Here is a 21,921-nt window from a genome sequence, read left to right as displayed (position 1 = left end):
TGAGACAAAATAGCACAGATATGTCAGGAATATCCATCGTGAGGCTGGGCCAAAGGTAAGAAGGGGGATGAAACGTCTGTATGATCTTTATCATGTTCCTCTCTGGCAGATAGGAGCAGGTGAGTGAGCTTGAAAGGGGGTCTTTGTCATGTGGAGAGGCACAGTCATTCCAGGGTCATGACCCTCTGGAGAGCCCCCCTCATTCCACATACAGGAAAGAAAGATTTGAACCCTCCATCTCAACTCTGAAACATCAGGTCTGAGAGCTGGTTTGGTAGATCACAGCGATGTTTAAGAGTGGAGAACGGAGGGCAGAGCTGATCCCAAATCAGCTCAAATCAGTTCTCTAAAATTCAGAAGTGTCTCCTCCTTTGTGCAGTGTTTTTTATCTGGATTAAGTTTCTCGCTGTCTTCAACCTTGGTGACTGTAAAGACTGATTATCATGACTCAGGTCAGCACAGTGGCTCTCAAAGAAGACAGTTCTTGGTTTAAGAGCAGGGTTGACAGACTTTTTGTCGCTACTAGAACCGAACTGAACAGCCATGGACGCCGATGAGTCCAGTGACAAAAACCCTTCAGGAATTTAAACGGCCAGTTTCCCAGCTGAATCAATAACCTGTGGCCTTTGGACAATAGAGGAGTACACAGTGTCATTCTGCACCGCACTTTGCTGTGTCAGGTCAAGTCACTGTTGCTTGGTAACGTGAATTAAGATGGAGTCGCCGTCTTGGCTCAAGGCGCTTTGACTTGGAGATCGACTGTATTGGGTTGTTGCAAGACACTCTGTCGAATTACAAATGTTACTGTGAGCACATCAGTCCCTCTTGGACAAACAGCAAGATGATTCAATTATGACGATAAAGTTAAAATAGATTAACAAGCATTGAAAACCAACTCATTAATGGGTTTATGTATCAGCACACTTCAGTGCAGCAAAGTAAAGTAGGGTGGTCTGCTACGCAATCTTTTTATAGCCCCATAAAGAGTAACTCATAGACTTATTTCTTCCAAATCATGCACCCTGAAGTCATAAATAGATGCAAGGAAGGAAGATGTTGAAAACTACAAAGCTTGTAAATCAGTTGACCATGGCAAGTTTCCAAAAGAAACAGAATTGGTCGGGGGGGGACAGAAATGAAGAAGGAAGTGGAGAGGCCAAAGAAATTACTGCCACTATCCAACTGCATCCTAAGATACCTAAATGTCTAATTTCCAAACAATAAAACAGCTGAGAAACTGCAGCACAATCACTTCTCTCATGCCAGTTATCGTAGTAGTGTGTGGAGTTTGTCATTTATCGATGCCCAGTTATCGCTGCTGCTCTCTGGATTCTCTCAAACAACGTTGCAGTAAAGTCTCCAAACACCACTGCAACATTAACGATACAACTGCATCAATGTAAAGCAGAAATACTGCGTCCAGTCCGGTCTACACATCCTATTTCTCTGGTGCTCCGACTGTATACTGCCTTCCCCGTCTCCCGGCACACACAATAGGCCTCTGTGTGCACGGCCCGCGGAATGCTGTGAGATGGCAAGGCAGTGGGATAGCTGCATGGTGAGGATGGGGGGGGGGGGGGGGTGCTGAGGAAGGGTGTGGAAGGTAGGAGGATGAAGGAGGGAGAGGGGGGAGGTTAGAGGGTAGGGGAAGGGGAAGAGATGGCGGTGACGGAAGGAGGGAGGGGTGGGGTGGGTGATCTTTCACGACTGTACGAGTGCACAGAGGCTCCAGGGGTCTAGAGGGTGTCTAGGTTTCGGCACAGTGACCGCAGCGGAGGGGTGGCTGCCTGCGGGCTTCTGGGTACACAAGCGGGTGACGGGAAGTTGTCTGCGCCCACCTGGGGAAGAGGAGGGGACGGGCTGGCCCAGACAGCTGACAGCGTGTCTCTATGTGTTCTGTCCCTCATTAAACAAAAAAAAAACTGATTAGATTCTAGTAGTTTAGGTTATAATTACCAAAAGTGTATCATTAGAATACAGATGAGGCACCAGTGGCTACAACATTTATCAGTATGCATTGCTGAAAAAAGATGGTCAGTGGTGTGAAAAAAGGAAAAGAAAATGCTACTCTGATGCACTGTGCTGATTTTAAGAAATTAGGCCAAATTATGATGAGGACAATTTTAGAGAATATTTCTTCAAGTACTTGGATTTCATTCCTAATGCAAAGGTGCGTTGTTGAAAAAACTCCCTCTAGTGGATATCTGGCAGAACTGATAGTCATGAGCAAGAGTCAAGCACTCACTGTCAAGACAACCAACTTCACTCAGGATCTGCATGGCTAGTCCTGCATCCAAACGTTTTTAAGCATATAGCTGCTAACAAAAAAAACCACAGTAATCTAATGTAGAATAATTGATGCATTTCATTTTGGATTTGGTATTTATCTGTTTGGGGAAATGCCCGATATTCAGTAGGCTATAGATGATTCCATTCCCAAAACTGTGTCTATTGTATCTGTAAAAGGTCATAGGATGGATAAAAACTTCAGTAGTCCCACTATTATACAGCAAGTTTTATTTCCATGCTTTTCTGTTAGAGTAGGCGCCACAATTTTCCAATATTGTGTATATAGTATTTCATTTTAAAGTGACACTTCTGAACGCTTCTTCTCCTTTGACTCAGCAAAACTGTGGAATAGTCTGCCTCAGAAAAGCTTTATGCCCTTTACATGGCTACCACCATGTTGGTCTCTCTCTCTCTCTCCCTCCCTCTCTCTCTCTCTCTCTCCCCCTCTCTCTCTCTCTCTAGGCCTGTGTGCGTGTGTGTGTGTGTGTGTGTGTGTCACTATGTGGAGGAATGCGGGTGAGAGTCAATTTGGCAAAGAGATGGAATTCCATTCACCATGGGTGGCACATGGGTAATGGCCCTTATCCTTTAATTTGAGAGATGCATTAAATGATGCATTAAATCTCTACAAGCATTTAACAGTCTCTAATAAGGAGCTTCGTTTCACCACACACAGTTCTTATTTCATGGCTTCAACTTAATATCAAATTATTACCATGCAGTCGGCTTCGGGCTCGGCTGAAATTGGAAACCGGACAGCATTGAATTAAGGTGTTTTAAGGAACTTTATCTCTGTGGTAATAAAACAATCACTCCAAAATTTTGTGGTGTGTGGCTGTCCAAGTAGAGTATGCATTTCAGGCCCAACAGGGCTTGGGGTGATTCAGGAAAACAAGCAGGCGTCACTCCTCAGAAAATGGCAGTGTAATTGGAGAAATGTGGCAAAGGACAGGCTGATAATGAGGAGAAGAAATGTGCTTCATTGCTTTGAATTACATTGCAACTTACTTTGTTTCTATTAACATTGCCACACACCCTCCAGCGTACACTAGTGTCTACTAAATGAACCTTTAATAAAGAGTTATTTGAAAATCTGTATCAGTCTTTGGCCATGTCTTAGGTTTTATGATGCAGTTAATAAGCTCATCTCTTGGATTCATTTATGCTCTCAGGCTAAAATCTTTATTTGATTAACCATAATACTATCTATCATAATACTATTATCACATTTCAGCAGCTACTACACCTTTTCCTTCCTCGAGTCTCTAAAACTGGCTGTCCAAAGTGATCTCTAAGCCAAGACTTCATCCAGACCCCCAGATTACTGAGCCTGAATCAAAGCACCAAACCCGGTATGTTTCTTTTCCTGTGTGAGACGGAGAGGGGGGGAGAGGTTAAGTTTGTGCAGGCTTAGCGAGTGCAGCAAGGGGGGCTTTCTCACACAAGATGGAGGCTGAAGGGACAAAGCTGGCATTCATTGGCCAAGGAATGGAAAACATTTTCTCCTGAAAACAGAGAAGCTACAACCGGCAGAGGTAGTGCAGAGAGGCCATGGGTTAGCATGCACCCCTTTGGAGAAGTCACATGCCTAGAAACGCTGAGGGGACCACCAGAACTTAATGAGGCCTCATTTGTTTGGTAATGGAGGTAATATCATGCCGCCTCTTAGACTCTGCTTGGAAGTTAATATTAGACAATCTACAGGGATGAGACTGACAGAGCGTGAATGGTTAGTATTGGTATGTTCTGAAATGGGATGTTCTGAAACGGGACATGGGCGTGGAGGGGCACCAGGATCCTTGACTGTCTGTCTGTCTCTAAACTCTGTCTCCTGAAAGACTTTAAATTGCCTTGATACAAACCTCCATGGACATACTAGCAGAAAAGACAGCAATTTAACAACCAATAATAGAATGATGTCTAGAACTACAGACATACACACACTGTTTGGATGGGCAGAGGTACAGAAAGACAGGAAGATAGACAGACAGACAGTCAGAATTTATTTTGGTGGTTTCTCTGTGGTTTGTAAAATGTCAGATCATTTTGCACCCAAACTATACTATGGCTGGATTACTGAGAGGTGAAGAGTGATAAGGTGGTCAACACAGAGCGTCTCAAACAGCAACTGTAATGCAAGAGAAGAATCCAGGCCACAAACTCAAGAAGTCACAGAGTCATGTATACGGGTGGGTCCTGAACCCCCATGGCAGGCAGCCTGGGCCTCTAGAGAGCAAGGATCTCAGCAACATGTGTCCTCTCGACAAAACAGCACAGTCAGAGAAGGCAGACAGCAACTCTCAGAGCGGAGCAGCAGGTTCTGGAGTGAGTATGCCACCTACAGGCAAAGAGGATAGAAAGGCTCCAACGCTTGTGTGGTAAACCTGCCATGGGGTGTCGCTATACAACAGCAGTAGCAGTGATAAGCTGGAAATCACATGCTGACTTCTCACCTACCTTTGCTGCCAGATTTCTGGCCAACAACAAACATGTTTAGAATAAATAAGTAATAACTGATTCAACTAAACTAATAACAGGTTAAACCCAACAGAAACCACAGTCATTTGATAATCTAAATTATGGATATTATGATGACTCATGCTAAGGTCAGCCAACTCTCTCACCAAGTGAATTTAATGTACTGGTGAGGTGGGAGTACAGATACTTGGGATGCAAAAGATCATTAAATTGAACCCTGATCTTGCCAAAAGCTATTGGTGAAAAATGGGACAGTATAATTCCTGTGGTAACTGTTAGATAACCCTGCTGTTGCACAGTTGCATTTGGGTCCAAGCCCAGTTTTTTGCTGAATGCTGCATAGTATTAAAGTATGAGGTTTGTTCACTGGTTATATGAGCTCTTCCAAACCTCCCAGCTCAATTTAAACTCAGTGTAAGGCCAAATGTGGGCCCAGATGGAGGTTCGAATAATATTGTGCTCATAGATCGTGATCATTGTGCACATTAGGCATCTGTAAAAGTAGAGCAGTCTAACACTATGTTGAGACTGTCCAGAGCGATCAGATTTTATCTGTCCTTCTGTCCGTCGGTCCTCCCCCAGCCAACAAACATGACAGGGCACCAGGAGATTTCAAAAACTTTCCTATGCATCTGCCTGACCCCATAACAGTCAGAAAATAGGTCAATTGCCCTTATGAAGAAGAAACTACAGTAATCCTGCAATACATTTTAGGATAAAATACAAATATTACAGTACAACTATAAGTCCTATAAGAATGTCCTGGGACTATTATTTCGATACCATAGGAGATAAAAAAAAATATCATAAGGCTAAATAAGATCACTATACACTCACTGAGTACAACATGCACACTGTAAATGCCTATGGGGATATTATAGGAATATTATAGTGATTTTTCATTAATAACTTCACCAGCCCTTGTAACAAAATGTTTATGTGGTAAGTCATATGATTCCCAGTTTGGATTGAGTTTCTATTGGTCATTGACCCCATCAGTCTGTCTACTCACTAACATGTGTGTGTCACAGCCACTGAGCCCCACCCCCAAGCAACAGCCCTCACTTGGCTGCAGGACAGCTGGTATTAAACCTCAGAGGAGCACAAGGGGCACTGGTCACAAATATTTCTCTAGATTAGCTACTGTACTAGACTTTTTTCTTGAATTATTAAAAGTTACAGCCCAACTTATCACAATGCATTGTCTGAAAAGTCTGCGGACAGCTAACCCGGGAATTCTCCAGCTACTTAAAAATGCAGGGATCTCCGCCAGAGTTGGAGCTGACAACATTGTTTTGTCCAGGACGCAGCAACCTGTTCAGCTCACCTACTGGGGCGCAGCATCACCGCACATCCTCAGATCCTTCCATCACCACACGGACCCTGACGTGGACCAAGGACACAGCAAGTAGGTTACAGCAGGCTGTAACCATAAAATCACTGTAATATTCCTAATATACATCATAATCTTCCTACAGTATTCCTACATACTATTCCGAAGGAAAACCCACCATAATATTCCTAAAACATTCCCTTTAAGTGTGTCTGTTGTACTCAGTGAGTTTATGGTGACCTTATTGTAATTCATGGTGTTTTTATTGTGTGTGTGTGTGTGTTTTTTTTCTTTTTTCTCCTGTGGTATCACTATAATATTCCTATAATATTCCTTTAAGAACTTGTGCTGTGATATTTCTATCCTGTTAAAGTTTACTATATTAAGAGAGTTCTTAAGTCAGCTTTGTTCAGGCCATGTAGCCCTATGCAAAACAAAAATAAACACAAAAAGGTCATTCTGTACAAAGAATAAATGTGTTTTATTTACATATATTAAAAACTACAAGATGAATTGTCTTTCAGAATACAGGTCTGTAGATTTAGAGATACAGATCCAAGTAGTGAGGACTCCCAAGAACTTTATAACCATTCAAAACTGGATGGTATTTACATAGGTGTATTAGGTCAGTATTAGTGGTTTCTCTCTCTCTCTCTCTCTCTCTCTCTCTCTCTCTCTCTCTCTTGCACACACACACACACTCAGTTCATGTGAAGAACTAGGTCATTAATTACCCCGGGTGGTTGCCAGTGTTTTCACTACCGGCTAAATTGTTGACATAACAGGTTAAACACCATTCATGTTTTTGTTTCGATATTTACATTGAGCCAGTGCGGGTTTTTGAAAATCATAGCACGGCATAACGCTCTGTTGTTTGTTTTGTCAGAAACAGGCTGATGTGTGGACTGGAGGACCTACTTTTCTACACCATCACTGAGGGCAAAGAGATGATCCCACTCTCCCAGTTCATCTCTGTGAGTCAACAACACATTCATCCTTCCTCTGTCACACCAAGGACTGTTTTGACTTTCCATGGCATGCTGAGACACACACACACAAACACATTCTCTCCTACAACACATTCTATTTCCTAAAAGGACCTTTGACTGAAGTGAAAGAGGAGCTGCAACAGGAATCCACTGCAAAGTGTCTCCAGCTGAACACAGGGTCAGGTTTTAAAGGTGTTTAGGGAATTCCTTATGTAATAGGACTAAATATAGCAGGTGTGACACTGATGTAACCAGACAACAACATTCATTCTTCAGCAAATCATAATTGCTGGATTGAGCTTTAATTAATATCTGACAATTGTGAGACTCTACAAGCAGACAGGACGCGAACTTCCTCAGATGGAGTTTTATGAACTGTTTCTTATTTGCAATTGTTTTATCTCTGTAAGTATACAGTGCAACAGAACCTAAAGGTTTGATGAGCAACTGAGGTAGCATATACTGTAGAAAAGCTTAGACCATCTCCCTTTGCACGGGCCCATGCACACACACCCAGTATTTAAGAGGTGTAAAGGACTTTATGTCCCCTCCGTGAACCATAATTCATGTGTTCGAAGACTTGCCAGGGGCCCTTCGTATGCATACTCAGATGAACGGAGCAAATATCTATTAAAAGACTGGGTGGTGTGTGTGTGTGTGTGTGCTGTGATATTTAACAAGCCATTGCTTTAAACTTGCAGCCCGTCACACCCTCATTACTTGTTCAGCTTCACGTGGCATGTCGTTTTAGAGAGTCCCATCCAAAAGCCAGGAAGGGACAGCTTGTGACCCTGGCATCTATGGCAACTCAGTCATTTTGATAGGAGCGCACATCTAGGAGAACAGGAGTGTGTCAACACAGGTGGCTTGTTGTTGCACCACGGATGACTGGACGTGTTTGTAGAGGAGACTGGGATAGGACAGAGACCATGAAAGTATTAGTCAGTAGCAAGGAGAAACGTCTGTGATTATATTACAAGGATGATTCACTCAGAGGAAGGGACGTGCTCGCATGTAAATTTTATGGCAGATGGGTCAGTTTCCCAGACGTGGATTTAGCTTAGCCATAATAATTTGAGCCCACTGGATTCACAAGATTCTTTTTTAACTGGATGTTTTATCTTTATGTATTAGTGTAGCACATCGCCTTGACATGCTACATGTGATTAATAATTTGCGCGGCATGACTGTGTATTTAATAATGCAGTTTACATTAGATTTATTGATGAGCCTTTTTGAGATAAAGGCTGATTCAGGCCTTCAGGGTACTTAGGCATTACATTAAAAAGATATTAACATATCGAGGCAGGTATCACGCAGGCTGAAACATTGTACTACACTACATGCAGTTCTCATTAGCGAGGCCTATTTGTAAGTGTCAGTTCTGTGTTGTTATTCCACTTGTGAAGGTGAGAGTATTCACATAGCCTACTTAAACAGAGAAACTACTCTCTAATGAAGGAAAACACTCTATACAAAACATTGTAACAGTGTAAATGCTGCCCCACAACTCAGCATTTACTGCCCCGAGGCCAAGAGTCACTGACCAATGTGTCCCACTGACATACAATAACACTAATATCAAGCTTCCAGCAACGTGCTGGTACTGAGTGCCAGTTGAATCAGTTATCAGACAGATGAGTTTGAAAATAACCAGGAGCCTCTCTGGTCTGGAGGCTCATGCACATGATGTCGCCTAAAATAGACATGCATGTTTCATACTGTGGCTGTCAGCATGGCCTGCAGTTGGCTCACAGGAGGGATTCCAGTGATCCGGCCTGCGCCTGTATTTCCTCCAGGGTCGCATGTGTGGGCCCCTGAGCCTTTGACGTCCAGTAACTACATAGCTCATCAACACATTTTTTGATATCCTGATAATTGACATTACGTGTACTTTCCTGTGCCTTTGACCCGCAGGCAATACTGTTTGATAAAGTCATTCATAACAATGTAATTTATGACCACATCTCTCTCTATCTTCCCATTTTCCATCTCCCTCTTCTCTCCCTCTCCCCTTGCCTATCCATATTTTCAAAAACAACCTCCTTTCCACCCTCTCCAGGCTTTGAAAAAAACAGGTTTGTTGACATCTGACCCTCGGCTGCGTGATTGTGTCCGTCAGATGCGTCAATCCACACGTGACTCCGCTGGGCCAGTCATGATGGACCAGATGCTCTTCAGAAGGTGAGAAAAGCTTTGCTTATTAATGCATACAATTCTTCACATGAGAGTATCAGCCATTACCTGCATGTCAAAGGCACACTGTACACGCACTGCATTTGCTTAAATAAACATTGAGTTTTTTGCCACTGATGTAAATCCACAATGTGCCAATCTGGTGTGAATTCTAATGTTTTTAGAATAGAGTTCCTCCTACTTGAAAGTTGCATATCCAAAGCAGTTTTTGAAAACTGCAAATCAATCTGAAAAAGTTCCTAAAGGTTAGGTAAGGTTAAGGGTCTTTCATACTTGACTGGGGCTGTATAAAGGAGGTGATCTGTGTAGTCAGGGCTATTTGAGTCTGAGAGACTGACAGAGACAGGCGTTTTATGGCCGACAGCTGCTACAGACCGAATTCACGTGTGCACACACACTGAAGCGAGTAGCGGGTGGAGAAAGACTGAGGGGTCTCCAGGGCGGTCAGTAAAAGGGCATCATTCTGGTTGAACTCCAGACAGTGTCAATTATATTAGAGGACTCAACATATCAGCAAGCTCTGGACTGTCCAGACTGTTGTCCAAACAGTATCGTTTCCTAATTGGCAAGGGTGGTTTACTGACTGCAGTTCTGATTCATCCTCTGGCTTGTAGCAGTAGTGGGTTACACGGTCTGGCTGACTTCTGACAACTTAATTAATCACATGCACCTTAGCTTGCTTGTTTTCTGAAATTTGAGAGGTGACATTGTTATCCATTCCCGAAGAACACTCAAGAGCTCACTATAAATAGGTTACTAGAAATAGAGAGAGCTATCTCCTATTTTTTGATAAAATGTCCTGTATGAATAATGCAATCTCTCTCCACTCTCTTCCCTGGTGTCCCAAAACCTCACGCTAGCATCGCTTTGGATTAGTGAGGACTGCGGCCCGGATATTTCAGTTTATCCCCGCTGTGACAGAATGCACATTCCTTTCTTTGGGATCATACAGTACTTACCAGTTAAGATCTACAATAAACAATATAATCTGATAATATAGGTGGGCGTGTTTGTTTACCAATTCCTATTAGCTGGGTATTCATTGGCTGGAAGTAGGTCACTGTGAGCCCAATCTGATTGGATCATAGGATAACCACTTCAGGTTATCACATCGCCTGTTACTGTATTGGTATGTTTCCAATACAACGATAAAAGACCATTAAAGATTCAAGTATTTAAGATTCACTTCAATGGAAACTGATAGTAGTTTTAGTTATATACACTTTTCTCAGGGTAAGAGTTGCTCTGGAGGCAGAAATCATCTCACTGGTTGAGTTAAACCTCAGTGGGTGGAGCCAAAGAATCACAGTTTTTCAGGTTTATTTAGGGTGAAACCCAGTGAAAAAAGGCAAAGGGTAAGAGAGGAGGAAGCTAATATAATGAAGCCTAGCGCTCTTGCTACTAATGAAAAAATGCAATCTAGTCAGTTATCTAGTTATCTTAGCTGACCCCCAAAGTTTAACTTAAGTTTTAGATTATCTTACAGTGGGACATTAGGCAACTCAAGTGCCTCTTGTTTATTTATATTACTACATTATTTATATTACTATATTTTTTATGAGTTCCTTCTTTGCCATTCAATTTTGCCAGTGAGCTAATATGTGCTTTTGCCTTTTGTTCTGTTTCTGTTATTAATAATGTTTTAATTGTATTAGAAATTATAAATCCACATCTAGACCCATTGCAGCATCTTCTATCTTCATAATGTCAGTTCCATCACTTGTTGTCTTATAGGTGTGTGGGCAACAACATCATCCTGCTGACTCAGGCCTTCAGAAAAAAGTTCATCATCCCAGACTTTGAAGAGTTTACCCAGCACGTCAATGAGATGTACGACAATGCACAGCAGCAGGAGAGAGGACAAGTGAGTAAGGGAGGGAATACACACACACACACACACACACAGAGAATCAGTGTCTGCTCATTCATTACAGTACATTCATATTGTTCTGTGAATCTGTCTGTGTGCAGGTAGCTGATTACATTCCTCAGCTGGCTAAGTTCAGTCCTGATCTTTGGGGAACATCTCTCTGCACAGTCGACGGACAGAGGTAACATCATGACGTTACTCCATCAGTTTGTTTCCATTCAGAAATCTTTAACCACTTACCGTCTCCCCAACACTCTCATTTTTTCCTTGCTTTTTCATGACGTCCTTGTGCAGACACTCTGTGGGCGACACCAAGGTCCCTTTCTGTCTGCAGTCATGTGTGAAGCCGCTGGAGTACGCCATCGCTGTGCACGAGCTCGGCACTGAGCGTGTGCACCACTTTGTTGGCAAAGAACCAAGCGGACTCAAGTTCAACAAGCTGTCTCTTGATGAGGAGGGTAAGAGAGGGGTGTAGTATGGACTTTCACTTCACACATGCCCTCTTTATATCTGCATTCATACAGAAGCACTTGTTTTGGTGGGTTAAGGATGACTAAAGTACTGAGGGGAATTACTTTATTACACAAAAACAAGCTGTAATCAATAATGCTAGATATGATTAATCCTGGCTTTGGTTAATGATTGTGTAAAGCAAAAATAAAAAAAAATAAGCCACCCTCTCCACCTGAAGGTCACTGAGAAATGTTGGCAGCATCAGCTCTTTGATCGGTAATTGCAACATGGACTGTGAGCAACACTGTTTACTATTATACTGTATAGTCACCTCACCTTTATAGCCATTTGTTATTACATATTCACCTCTGGAACAAACTGGCAAGTGTTTCCATTTTATTAGCTGTTATTTTAGGTCCTTTTGTTTAAAAGCCACTGTAATCTCAGTAGTTTATTGCCCTGCTGGTTAGGTGCAAGCGTGTGATAACATGCTCTCATTCCTTATGCAGATAAACCACACAACCCAATGGTGAACGCCGGAGCTATAGTCATCAGTTCTTTAATAAAGGTAAAAATCTAAAGGCTTTTCAGAAGTGAACAGATTAATATGACGGTGCACGTTCTGAATCATCAAAGGCTGTGGGTTTATGTGTGCTGAGATTTTTAATATAGGACACATACACACATACAAAGCCTCCTACGCATCTGGCTCTCCTTAATAAGGGTGTCCAGCAGGAAAAAATGAAGGGTGGCCTCCCTGGAACAGATAGTAATATCGTGTATCACATAGCCTGTGACTTTAAATGCTGTAAGGAATCGTATCAATGCAAAATGACCTAGAAGAATAAACACCTGAGCTATAATGTCAGCAGCAGCTGTCACATTGGCATAAGTAATCAATAAGCTATTGACTGTTCGCTTACTGGCCTTAGTGGCTGGACTATGGTCAACACCACCTGATTGACCAGCAGCCAGGTTTATCCTTCAGCTTTGGCCTTATTGTAACACATGTGGGGGTGGATGGTACCCATATATGGCTGTGTATGCCTCCTCTGCTGAGTTTTCCCTCTCGCTGGCTACCTGTCCTCGCCAGCTGACTGACAAGATCGGCCTCTTATCATATGTGGGCCAGGTTCAGCAGAGGGGGAGGGGCTTGAGCTGTGGACTGACGGCAGGGGCGTGTGTGTTTCTCTGGCCAATTACAGCCCTGGGAGTAGAAGGTGTGTTAGCCACCCTTGTTTGCGTGTGTGTGCATGTGTGGGACACATTTGAGTTTGGATATTGTTTGTATATACAGTGATAAGGTTATATACACAGAGGATCGAGATTTTACGTGCAGGTAGAGAGAAAAGACTGAAAGTAAAAACTCGCTGAATGTTGTTTTTGACTTTCTGCAACATTTATGCCCTGATGGGAGCAGTTGTACCTCCAAAGTGTAAATGTCACAACTTTATGAGTTTTCTTGGAAAAAAAGTTGGCATATCAGGGAGAGCACCACAGAGAAACTACTTCACATAAAGCCAGCTTCATTATTGACCATGAAATCATCCCTTCAACTCCAAGCAATATTTGATATCATCTTTAACCTTTACGGCTAGAGTCGTTAAAAGCAATATGGGAAAACAATACCTTCCTCCTATTTGGTAACTTTACAACTTGGTAATGATCTTTTACTGGACCTTGAAATTCAACCTACCCCCAAGCGCTAAGCCCTTGCCACAGTCTTCACATTGCCACATGGACTGACAGTCAGAAAGACACCCTCTACATGTCATACCCAGACGCCCACACTCAAACCTGTGGCACGGTGTCAAAGTACTCAAACACGGCCATCTATAGGGACTGAATGACACTTGGTGTATAAAAATTGCATCATAAACTGACTTTTTCCTTCTTTTGACAGCCTGTTTCAAACAAGGCGGAGAGGTTTGACTATGTAAGTGAATATTTTTGAGTTTCAAACTTATTCTAGGATTCTGCTCATTTGTTTGGTCTCCCAACTGAAACCATCCGCTAATGTGTTGTCATTATAGGTAATGGACTTCTTGAAAAGTATGGCTGGCAATGAGTACGTGGGCTTCAGCAATGCAACGTGAGTGTTGTGCTACAAAAGAAAATGTTCCCTATTTGTCCTGCACCACATGAAGTACAGCTTCTCATACCTGTTATGTTCTTACAGTTTCCAGTCAGAGAAGGAGACCGGTGATCGGAATTATGCGATTGGTTATTATCTGAAAGAGAAAAAAGTGAGTCTTATAGAGCTTTGTGTTGACTTTACAGTAACTAAGATATCTTCAAGTGCTTGTTCAAGTTTTCAGAGTGTTATCTTAGCAGAGAAAATTAATATCTACTGAGTCTGACCTGAAGCTGTGGTCCTTTCAGTGCTTTCCTGATAACGCAGATATGATAGCGGCCCTGGATTTCTACTTTCAGGTGAGACTCTGCTTTAAAATTTTTGTATTCTGTAGGTGAAACTTGAAACTCCTCTCTGTGTCTCTCTGGCTCAACAAAGGTCTGATTGTTTCATTTGTTTTTTCCATTCCAGCTGTGCTCCATTGAAGTCACCTGTGAGTCAGGGAGTGTCATGGCTGCCACCCTGGCCAATGGGGGTATCTGTCCAATCACAGGAGAGCGTGTGCTGAGTGCCGAAGCGGTGCGCAACACCCTGAGCCTCATGCACTCCTGTGGCATGTACGACTTCTCGGGACAGTTTGCCTTCCAAGTGAGTCGCCGGGAGTTAGATGATCTGCTTGAAAGAATAGGTGGCCTACAGCTCAGAGTGGTGGGGCCTCTACTATTGCATTTACTGTCAGCCACTTATTTCGGGACGTTTTGTTGTCTCTCTTTAGGTGGGCTTGCCTGCTAAATCTGGCGTCTCGGGTGCTGTGCTGTTGGTCGTCCCCAATGTCATGGGAATGATGTGTTGGTCTCCCCCGTTAGACCGGCTCGGAAACAGCGTTCGTGGAATTCACTTCTGTCAGGTATGCATGTTGTCATTGTTCATTCTTGAATATAACAAATTGTTAGATTTATAGATTTCATATTTGACAGATTACATGAACAAATGACTATTTTATGTTTCAAATATTCCATCTTTTTCCACCTTTGACTGATTAGGAGCTGGTGTCTCACTTCAACTTCCACAACTACGACAACCTGAGGCACTTCGCGAGGAAGCATGACCCCAGGAGAAGATCAGATGATGACCCAGTAAGAGCCAGCTTCACTGCTATGTATTTACAGTATGTTACAGCTGTCATTCAGGCTGCCTATTCATAGTATTCTGTTACATCACCACACGGCCATCTTGGTAGGAAAATAACAGGTGATTGTCATAAAGTAACAGGTGATTATAATCAATTGACAGCCACTGCCAGTGAGCTGTGTTTATGGTAAAGCACCATATTGGTAGGAAATGCATATGACATCATGGGAATACTATGACTTGGGGTGAGTCTTCTCCCCAGTGTTAAATTGTAAGTCATGTGCTTCCCAGAATAATAAATGGTCACACAACTAATCAGACAGTATTCTTTCTGTAACCACTTTTAGAACCAATCCATTATCATAACGTTTGCCTTTTGCCTCATTAGAACAAGTCGGTGGTGAACCTGATGTTTGCGGCCTACAGCGGCGATGTCTCTTCTCTGAGGAGGCAAGTAAAGACAGAAACTTGGCCTTTACTTTTTCATCACAAAGCTCCGGCGCCAGACTAGCGGACGAGAGCCCGATGATACAATCTTAATAATTCATTCATGGCTTTTTTTGAACATGTCTCCTTTCATGTTTATGTAACGCAATTTTATTTCTTTTACTTTTGTAATTTTAGGGCTATTCAGCGAGACACAGTACCTTGACAGTTAGCCATCTATCACCTGAGTTAACCTTTTCCATGTGCATTCTCTCTCTCTGTTCCTCCGTCTGCACCTCTTGGTTATCCCTTCAGGTTTGCCCTTTCAGCTGTGGACATGGAGGAGACAGACTACGACTCTCGCACTGCACTCCACATCGCTGCCGCCGAAGGTGACATTTAATCATTAGTTAATTCATTCTTCAATAATGTCTGCCTGATATTAAAACTAGAATAAATGAAATATGACATTTACATAACAATGTGTTGGGCTGGTTTGGAAAGATGGCGGGCTTATCATGGAGAAGAATGGCTCGCCAGTCTTGCGTTGACATGGGATCGTTCACTTTCTATTTCAGGCCATGTGGAAGCAGTCATCTTCCTAACAGAAGTGTGCAAAGTGAATCCCCATGTGAAGGACAGGTATGGCTCTTATACATCTACCCATTCATCCATTACTAAATTAGAAATAAGAAAAGTAGGAATCTTTTCTTCTCCATATTGCCAACTATGACAATCTATCCATCTCCATATTGCCTTGTGTTCTTCATTAGATGGGGAAACACCCCCATAGATGATGCCATGCAGTTCAGCCATGACGGTGTGGTGTCAGTGCTGCAGGAGTACCAGCGCATGTACGCTGACAGCAACTCCCAGTCCAACACAGAGGAGCAGAAGACCACACTAGACACACTGGACACACTGAAGGGTGTCGTTTGAGCCACATGGGATAATGAAGGAGTCATGGAAATTAAAATTGTTTATTCTATGAAATACCTAAGACCTTATGCACCCAAGAGGATTGAAAAGAGATAGTGTGATTGGGAGGATTAATGAATGAATGTATCTTTAATGAGGTAACACATGATGTATGTTATAATGATGGTGGGATCATCCGTAGATCGTTATAACTTAATTAAGTGCCTTTTTATTGCATTTCTGTACATTTCTGTACAAGGAATGGTTTGAGAATGTAAAGCATCAACGTAGCACTGTATAAGACACCAACAAGCAACCTGTTGCTTGTCTGGAGGAAGATGGATGCCATGATTTGGAGCCATGATTTGGCTATAGTTGCCATCATGTTTATTGTTATATGCTTAGCCGCTATTGGAAAATGCCACTGTGATGTAAATATGTATATGCTTTGTGTTTATTTATTTCTAATATATTGAAACATGTTTTGCTTCACCAGTGTTAATATCATTATTTTATCAGTGCCTTTTATGCTCCAGTGTAATGGCCGCATAATTCCATACCTGTAGCTTTGTTAGAAATGTTATCAGCGAAGAAGAGTTCTGCTGTAGCCTAATAATTATTCTACCTCAAAAGGAAGTAATTCAGTTGCATTCGTGTCTGTACATTGAAAGTGTTTCACTGTGGATGGTGTCAGTTCATCGTGTCTCATAAACCAGCTCAACATTTAGATTTATCCACTGTTGAGAGCTTGAGATGCTGATTGAGATGTGTGATGTGGTGATTGGGTAATTTTTTTGGGAAACTGCTCTCTGCTCTTTGGTGCAAGCTCTCTCATTTCACCATTTTGCCTGTCTTCACACGCTAAAGTGTGAAATGTGTCATTTTCAACATATCTGTATGTCTTCGGTGTTTGCGACAACACACATTTGTGTCATTCAACACAATATATGTTAACGTGTTGAAATGTAACACAGTTGACTACAGCTTTTGCTCTTCTTTATGCACAAGTGATTGTCTGCACTGTGCTAGACGCTCAACTAAGTTATGTGATACAAGATGAGTTTTCTGCAACTCAATCGCATATCAAATTAATACTTTTTGTTCATTGTCTATTTTAATTAATGTGCAATTTCATTTTTTAACTTTTGCTCTTCAGTGAAATGATTCCTCAGGTAGGACTTTGAAGCTAAGCTTTATTCTGTCAATGTAAAAATCTGTCATCCTGCTGTAAATAAAAGAGAAACATCAAAACCGTTTTAATTAAGTCATTTTATTAAACAATATACAGTATGAACATGAGACTCAAAAAAGGTTTTGTTTTGATTTTAGCACGATGAGAGTATGGATAATGCCAGAATTTAAAGCAAAGGCAACAACTTGGCAGTTAGTATAGTATTCCCCTCAACAAGATGCTCTATAAACACACATATTTTCACATTAGTTCACATCAGAGATAACACGAGGTACATAGAAAAAAACAGCTTTTGTGATACAATTGCCTGAGGTTGTATGACATACATAAAGTATGAACTTGCATTGTTTAGAGTCATGGTTATGGACCAACCGGACCATGGATAATGAACCAACACCTGTAATTAAGCTTTAGCCAATTTCTGAGGAAGATATTGCTTTCGTTCCTGGACAGATACTAAAGATACTGTTGTAATAAGTGGTGCCACGGTACCAAACTTAATGCACATCCAAGCCGCGGGCTGCTCTCCGCCATCATCAACATCCCCCACAGCTCCCCTTGTGCTTCACTTCAAGCCCTCGGGCTCCTCCAGGCCCGAGTGTGTGAGCAGCTCCCCGTCCCAAAGTCCGAAAGCCGGGCAGAGAGGCCCCCTGAACCGGGCCTTGACGGTGTGGATGACCTTGGGTTTCTGGATGTCCACTAGCCCCAGCAGGCCAGCCTCGTAGTCCAGCAGGACGCCCACGCGGTCCGGCTTGCCAACCAGCGTCACAGGCACCATCTTGTTGCCGGTCATGGCAAACCACTTGCGCTGGGCATAGCCGAACACCCAGGAGGAGCCGTTGGTGCCCACGCAGTCCTCCCGGGACATCAGCGCCTCGGCCACGCCCAGGCGAAACTCGTGCGACTTTTTGACCGTCACCTCCCAGTAGTGGCGTCCGCCTGTGATCTTCTCGTCGCCGAACACGACAGCCCAGTCCCGGAAGCGCTCGGGGTTGTCCTGCACGTGGCTGGGGTCCAGGCCCAGCATGCGGTAGATGACACCCGTGTCTTTCTTGAAGAGGTCCAGACTGCTGTGGGCTGTTCTCTCATCTAGCCTGAACTGCAAGTCTACAGAAAGTAACAAAATTAACAGTAATTTATTTTCTGTTATACTGAAACAAATGCACAGATGTAATTTCAGTCCTGTAACTTCCACTGTACGCCTTTGAATCTTAAATCTGATATGCTTTAAAATCTGATATTTAGGCTATCAATGATGGAAACAACACTGGCATCTAATAATCTAAATGAAGGAAATGTGGTGTGGCTGACTTGTCAATATCCATGAAATTGATTTGAATATCCTGCATAAGCTGTACACAGGTCAGGAGGTCAGAGAAGTTTGTTATAAGATCATGTCAACAATGACTAGCTTTCAGCATAGCAGCCTGGGTGAATCTGCTGCTGATGTGTTGCTAACTAGCTTGTTAGCAACGTGGTTAAACTCGTCATAAATCACGTCATAAATCTCATTATCTTTTCGAGACGAGTTCAAGACACAAATGAGCCAAGAATATCGAGATATGCGCGAAGACATTTGGGCAAGCATGGTAAGGAATCTAATGTAAATACATCCATCATCGGACAGCTAGCGGCGACACATCCATCATCGGACACGACCCTTGTCTGACGTGTCTCTTTCCGTTTCCCACAAAATTTACACGACGACCGCCCGTTAATTCAGTCCTCAGTATGTAAACATATTTACCAATTCATATGCATTTTTGTTTGTAATGATACACCTATATTTCGGAGTACAAAGTGACTTTGATCTCTGTTTACAGAAATCGGACAGGAGTATCCGCCCAAGGAAGCGCTGGACGGTTACTTAAGTTTTCTCCGCTTTAAATCCTTGTATTAGTGGGCGATGCTGTCAGAAAATAGTTGTGGAAGATAGTGGGTGTGGTGTTACTGGTGTGCGGGTCGGGAAAAGGCCAGAAAAATAATAGGCGTTATGCGTTAGTTAAGAATTGAGAGTCTGGCTGCGTGTCCGATAATAGACGTCGTGACGTTAGGCTATCTGCTGGCACTGACCTCTGAGCTCAAACTACGGCCAAAGGCCTCGCATTTCTACAAGTTTTCCAAAACTGTTCACTCACTATTTCCCGTCGACCTCGTCATATACCATCTTCTCGCTGGCAGGATTATCTGCCGCGTATGTTTGACTGGCAGAGAGGAGACAGTCCGTCCTGCCAGGCGACAGAAATGTGTCAGGCTAGCGGGCATCGCCATTTTTACGCTGCTCACATGTTTGTGTTTCCTTCTCCCTGTCCAAATGTTGTATCACTGCGCTCTGCTGCCACCTGTGGGCCTGGAGATGAACACGGTGATCCGCCAAAACTCCAAATCAGCACCACGGCCAGCGGCCACTGCTGTGAGACGGCCTGGTTTGGTAAACTTGTAAAAAATGCCCCCAAAAAGTAATGCATTACTCATTACGTGTTTCAAAAGTAATGCATTACTCTACTTATGAGGCGGTAATCCGTTGCACTACTCATTACACAAGGTTACTTTACTGTTACACACCAAAAACTGGTGGTTGTATCTTATCTTACCTTCAAATTCAGGATAACCAAACTGCGTTGATGTCCAGTGTTTTTGTCAGCCTTTTGCTTGATAAACTCAAAGTAATGGGAATACTTTCATCCCATTATCTGAGTGCCCGCTTCAACTGAGAGGGCTGTGGGTTGGGATATAGTTTTTGGATAATTCAACTTCAATCTGATATTTAGATGTGCTACAAAAAAGTAGCAGTTTTTTGGTTGATATCTGTGATTTTTTATTACAACTGAAATAGCCTATCAATTCGCTTCACTAGTTATGGGGAAGAGTAGGCCTAATATCATTATTTTAAATCGTACATCTTGGAAGAACCTTGCTTAAACATTATAAATATATCAAATTTGGCTCCCTGCATTTTTCATGCCTTGCATTTGTTAGATGTTTACGTCGGCCTTGAGATAAGAAGCGCCCCAGGGCGCAGTGGCAAGTGGAGCACTTTTATCTCACAGATGGAAGATTTTTTTTCACGCTGATGCATTTAAGGTGGGCAATGCATCTTTCATGGCATGTAATAAATATTTTGTTATATTAACAAAGCTCGAGTCAGCCTTGTTACCCAGCGAGATCCATTTTTCACGCCAGTGTCCCGCTGGGGACTAAGTATCATGGTTTATTCATGGTCAAATCTGTACATTGGGCGTATCACTGTTGCTTTCTGGCTTTTTTTGTTATAACAGTTGGGCACGTAGTGGATTTGTTGTAAAGTGAAAAGCTGGCCCTTGTAGAGAGAGAGGTTGTTCAAATCCCCCTCCTATTTGGCCAGATAGGGCTGCAATCAAAGTTTGTCACGTGATTGAACAGAGATACTTACACACAATGCTCTCTCTCTCTCTCTCTCTCTCTCTCTCTCTCTCTCTCTCTCTCTCTCTCTCTAGAGAACGAACTAGAGTAATAGACTAATGCTACAATAAATTTCAGAAGGATACTATGCAAATGCAAATGTCACAGAAAAGCTGTAAATCCCTATAGCACTATTATAGTTATACTGTAAGAAATAAAACAAACTACAATAACATTAATGTTAAATTATTTTATCTTTATTGAGCACCACAGACACGCTATACGTCTCTATATGATTACTTTAGATTAATATGAATATTAGAGTGATTTAGAGTGATAGAGTTTTTGGTTATATAGGGTCTCTCTCTCTCTCTCAGTCTCTCTCTCTCTCTCTCTCTCTCTCTCTCTCTCTCTCTCACACACACACACACACACACACACACACACACACACGGTTATCTCAGTTAAATGGGCACGCGCACACTGTGGGCTGTGGTCTTGTGTAGTGAGGATGTGAAACTAGTTAACTCGGAGCTCGAGTGCATCGCAGACAGTCAGTCCACTTTAAGCGGCTCTGCTCCCGTCCGTCGCTGCTGCCAGACACAAACGCAAGAAGAGGGGAAAGCTCACGACTCACCACCGACCAGAATAAGGCTCTTACTCTAATTAAAGACGCTGTCAGGTCCCGCAGAGGATCTCCTGACCCGAAAACCAGCGGATTGAGGGGTGTTATGCGGGAAACGGAGCTACAGAGGAACTCTTAATAAATTGAAGCTGAAGTGTCAGAAGGATTTCTTTTCTCTTCGGTCTCCTGGATTCCTGTTGTTGGCGTGCAGGAATGATATGCTTCACTGCACTGATAATCCACCAGCAATTCGCAGGCTGATGAAACACTTTGCCAAACCTTTTTTTTTTCTCAGCTTCTTTGCTTTAATGCAATTGTAACCCGATGAGAAAACTGCGAAAGCAACAACACATAGGAGTGCAGTGGTGATGGACATTCATTTATTAAGGTTATGCATGCTTTTGAGTCATCTCGGTTATGCATGCCTGTTCTTTTGAAATGCATAACTCCTGCTCACAATTGGTGCTCGTCTGACTTTGAGGAGCAGCGGATGCTCGATATGTTTTCCCGTCAGTCCGCGTGAGGGATGGCGACCGAACCGCATCAAGTCCAAGGCTGGTTTTCCA

General features: G+C 42.7%; 2 protein-coding genes across 2 annotated transcripts; one reads left to right on the top strand and one right to left on the bottom strand.

Annotated features, from left to right (window-relative positions):
- The first annotated feature begins 5,963 nt into the window (after positions 1–5,963).
- Positions 5,964–17,374, top strand: gls2a (glutaminase 2a (liver, mitochondrial)). Its single transcript, XM_071894558.2, has 18 exons — positions 5,964–6,175; positions 6,987–7,074; positions 9,152–9,273; positions 11,020–11,149; positions 11,257–11,336; positions 11,450–11,613; positions 12,118–12,176; positions 13,512–13,544; positions 13,642–13,700; positions 13,788–13,854; positions 13,991–14,041; positions 14,154–14,330; positions 14,458–14,589; positions 14,726–14,818; positions 15,202–15,263; positions 15,555–15,631; positions 15,818–15,881; positions 16,013–17,374. The coding sequence occupies exons 1-18, from the start codon at positions 5,964–5,966 to the stop codon at positions 16,176–16,178; spliced, it is 1,836 nt and encodes a 611-aa protein (XP_071750659.1). The 3' UTR covers positions 16,179–17,374.
- Positions 17,375–17,427: 53 nt separating this feature from the next.
- spryd4 (SPRY domain containing 4) lies at positions 17,428–19,644 on the bottom strand. Its single transcript, XM_071894569.2, has 2 exons — positions 19,488–19,644; positions 17,428–18,456 (listed from the first exon to the last, which is right to left on the bottom strand). Exons 1-2 carry the CDS (start codon positions 19,618–19,620, stop codon positions 17,915–17,917), a joined length of 675 nt encoding a protein of 224 aa, XP_071750670.1. The 5' UTR covers positions 19,621–19,644; the 3' UTR covers positions 17,428–17,914.
- Positions 19,645–21,921: the final 2,277 nt, after the last annotated feature.

The sequence above is a fragment of the Centroberyx gerrardi genome, chromosome 14 (assembly GCF_048128805.1).
Source record: "Centroberyx gerrardi isolate f3 chromosome 14, fCenGer3.hap1.cur.20231027, whole genome shotgun sequence".
NCBI classification, from domain to species: domain Eukaryota; kingdom Metazoa; phylum Chordata; class Actinopteri; order Beryciformes; family Berycidae; genus Centroberyx; species Centroberyx gerrardi.
Note: the sequence above shows the minus strand (reverse complement) of the source record. Positions and strands in the feature narration are given on the sequence as shown.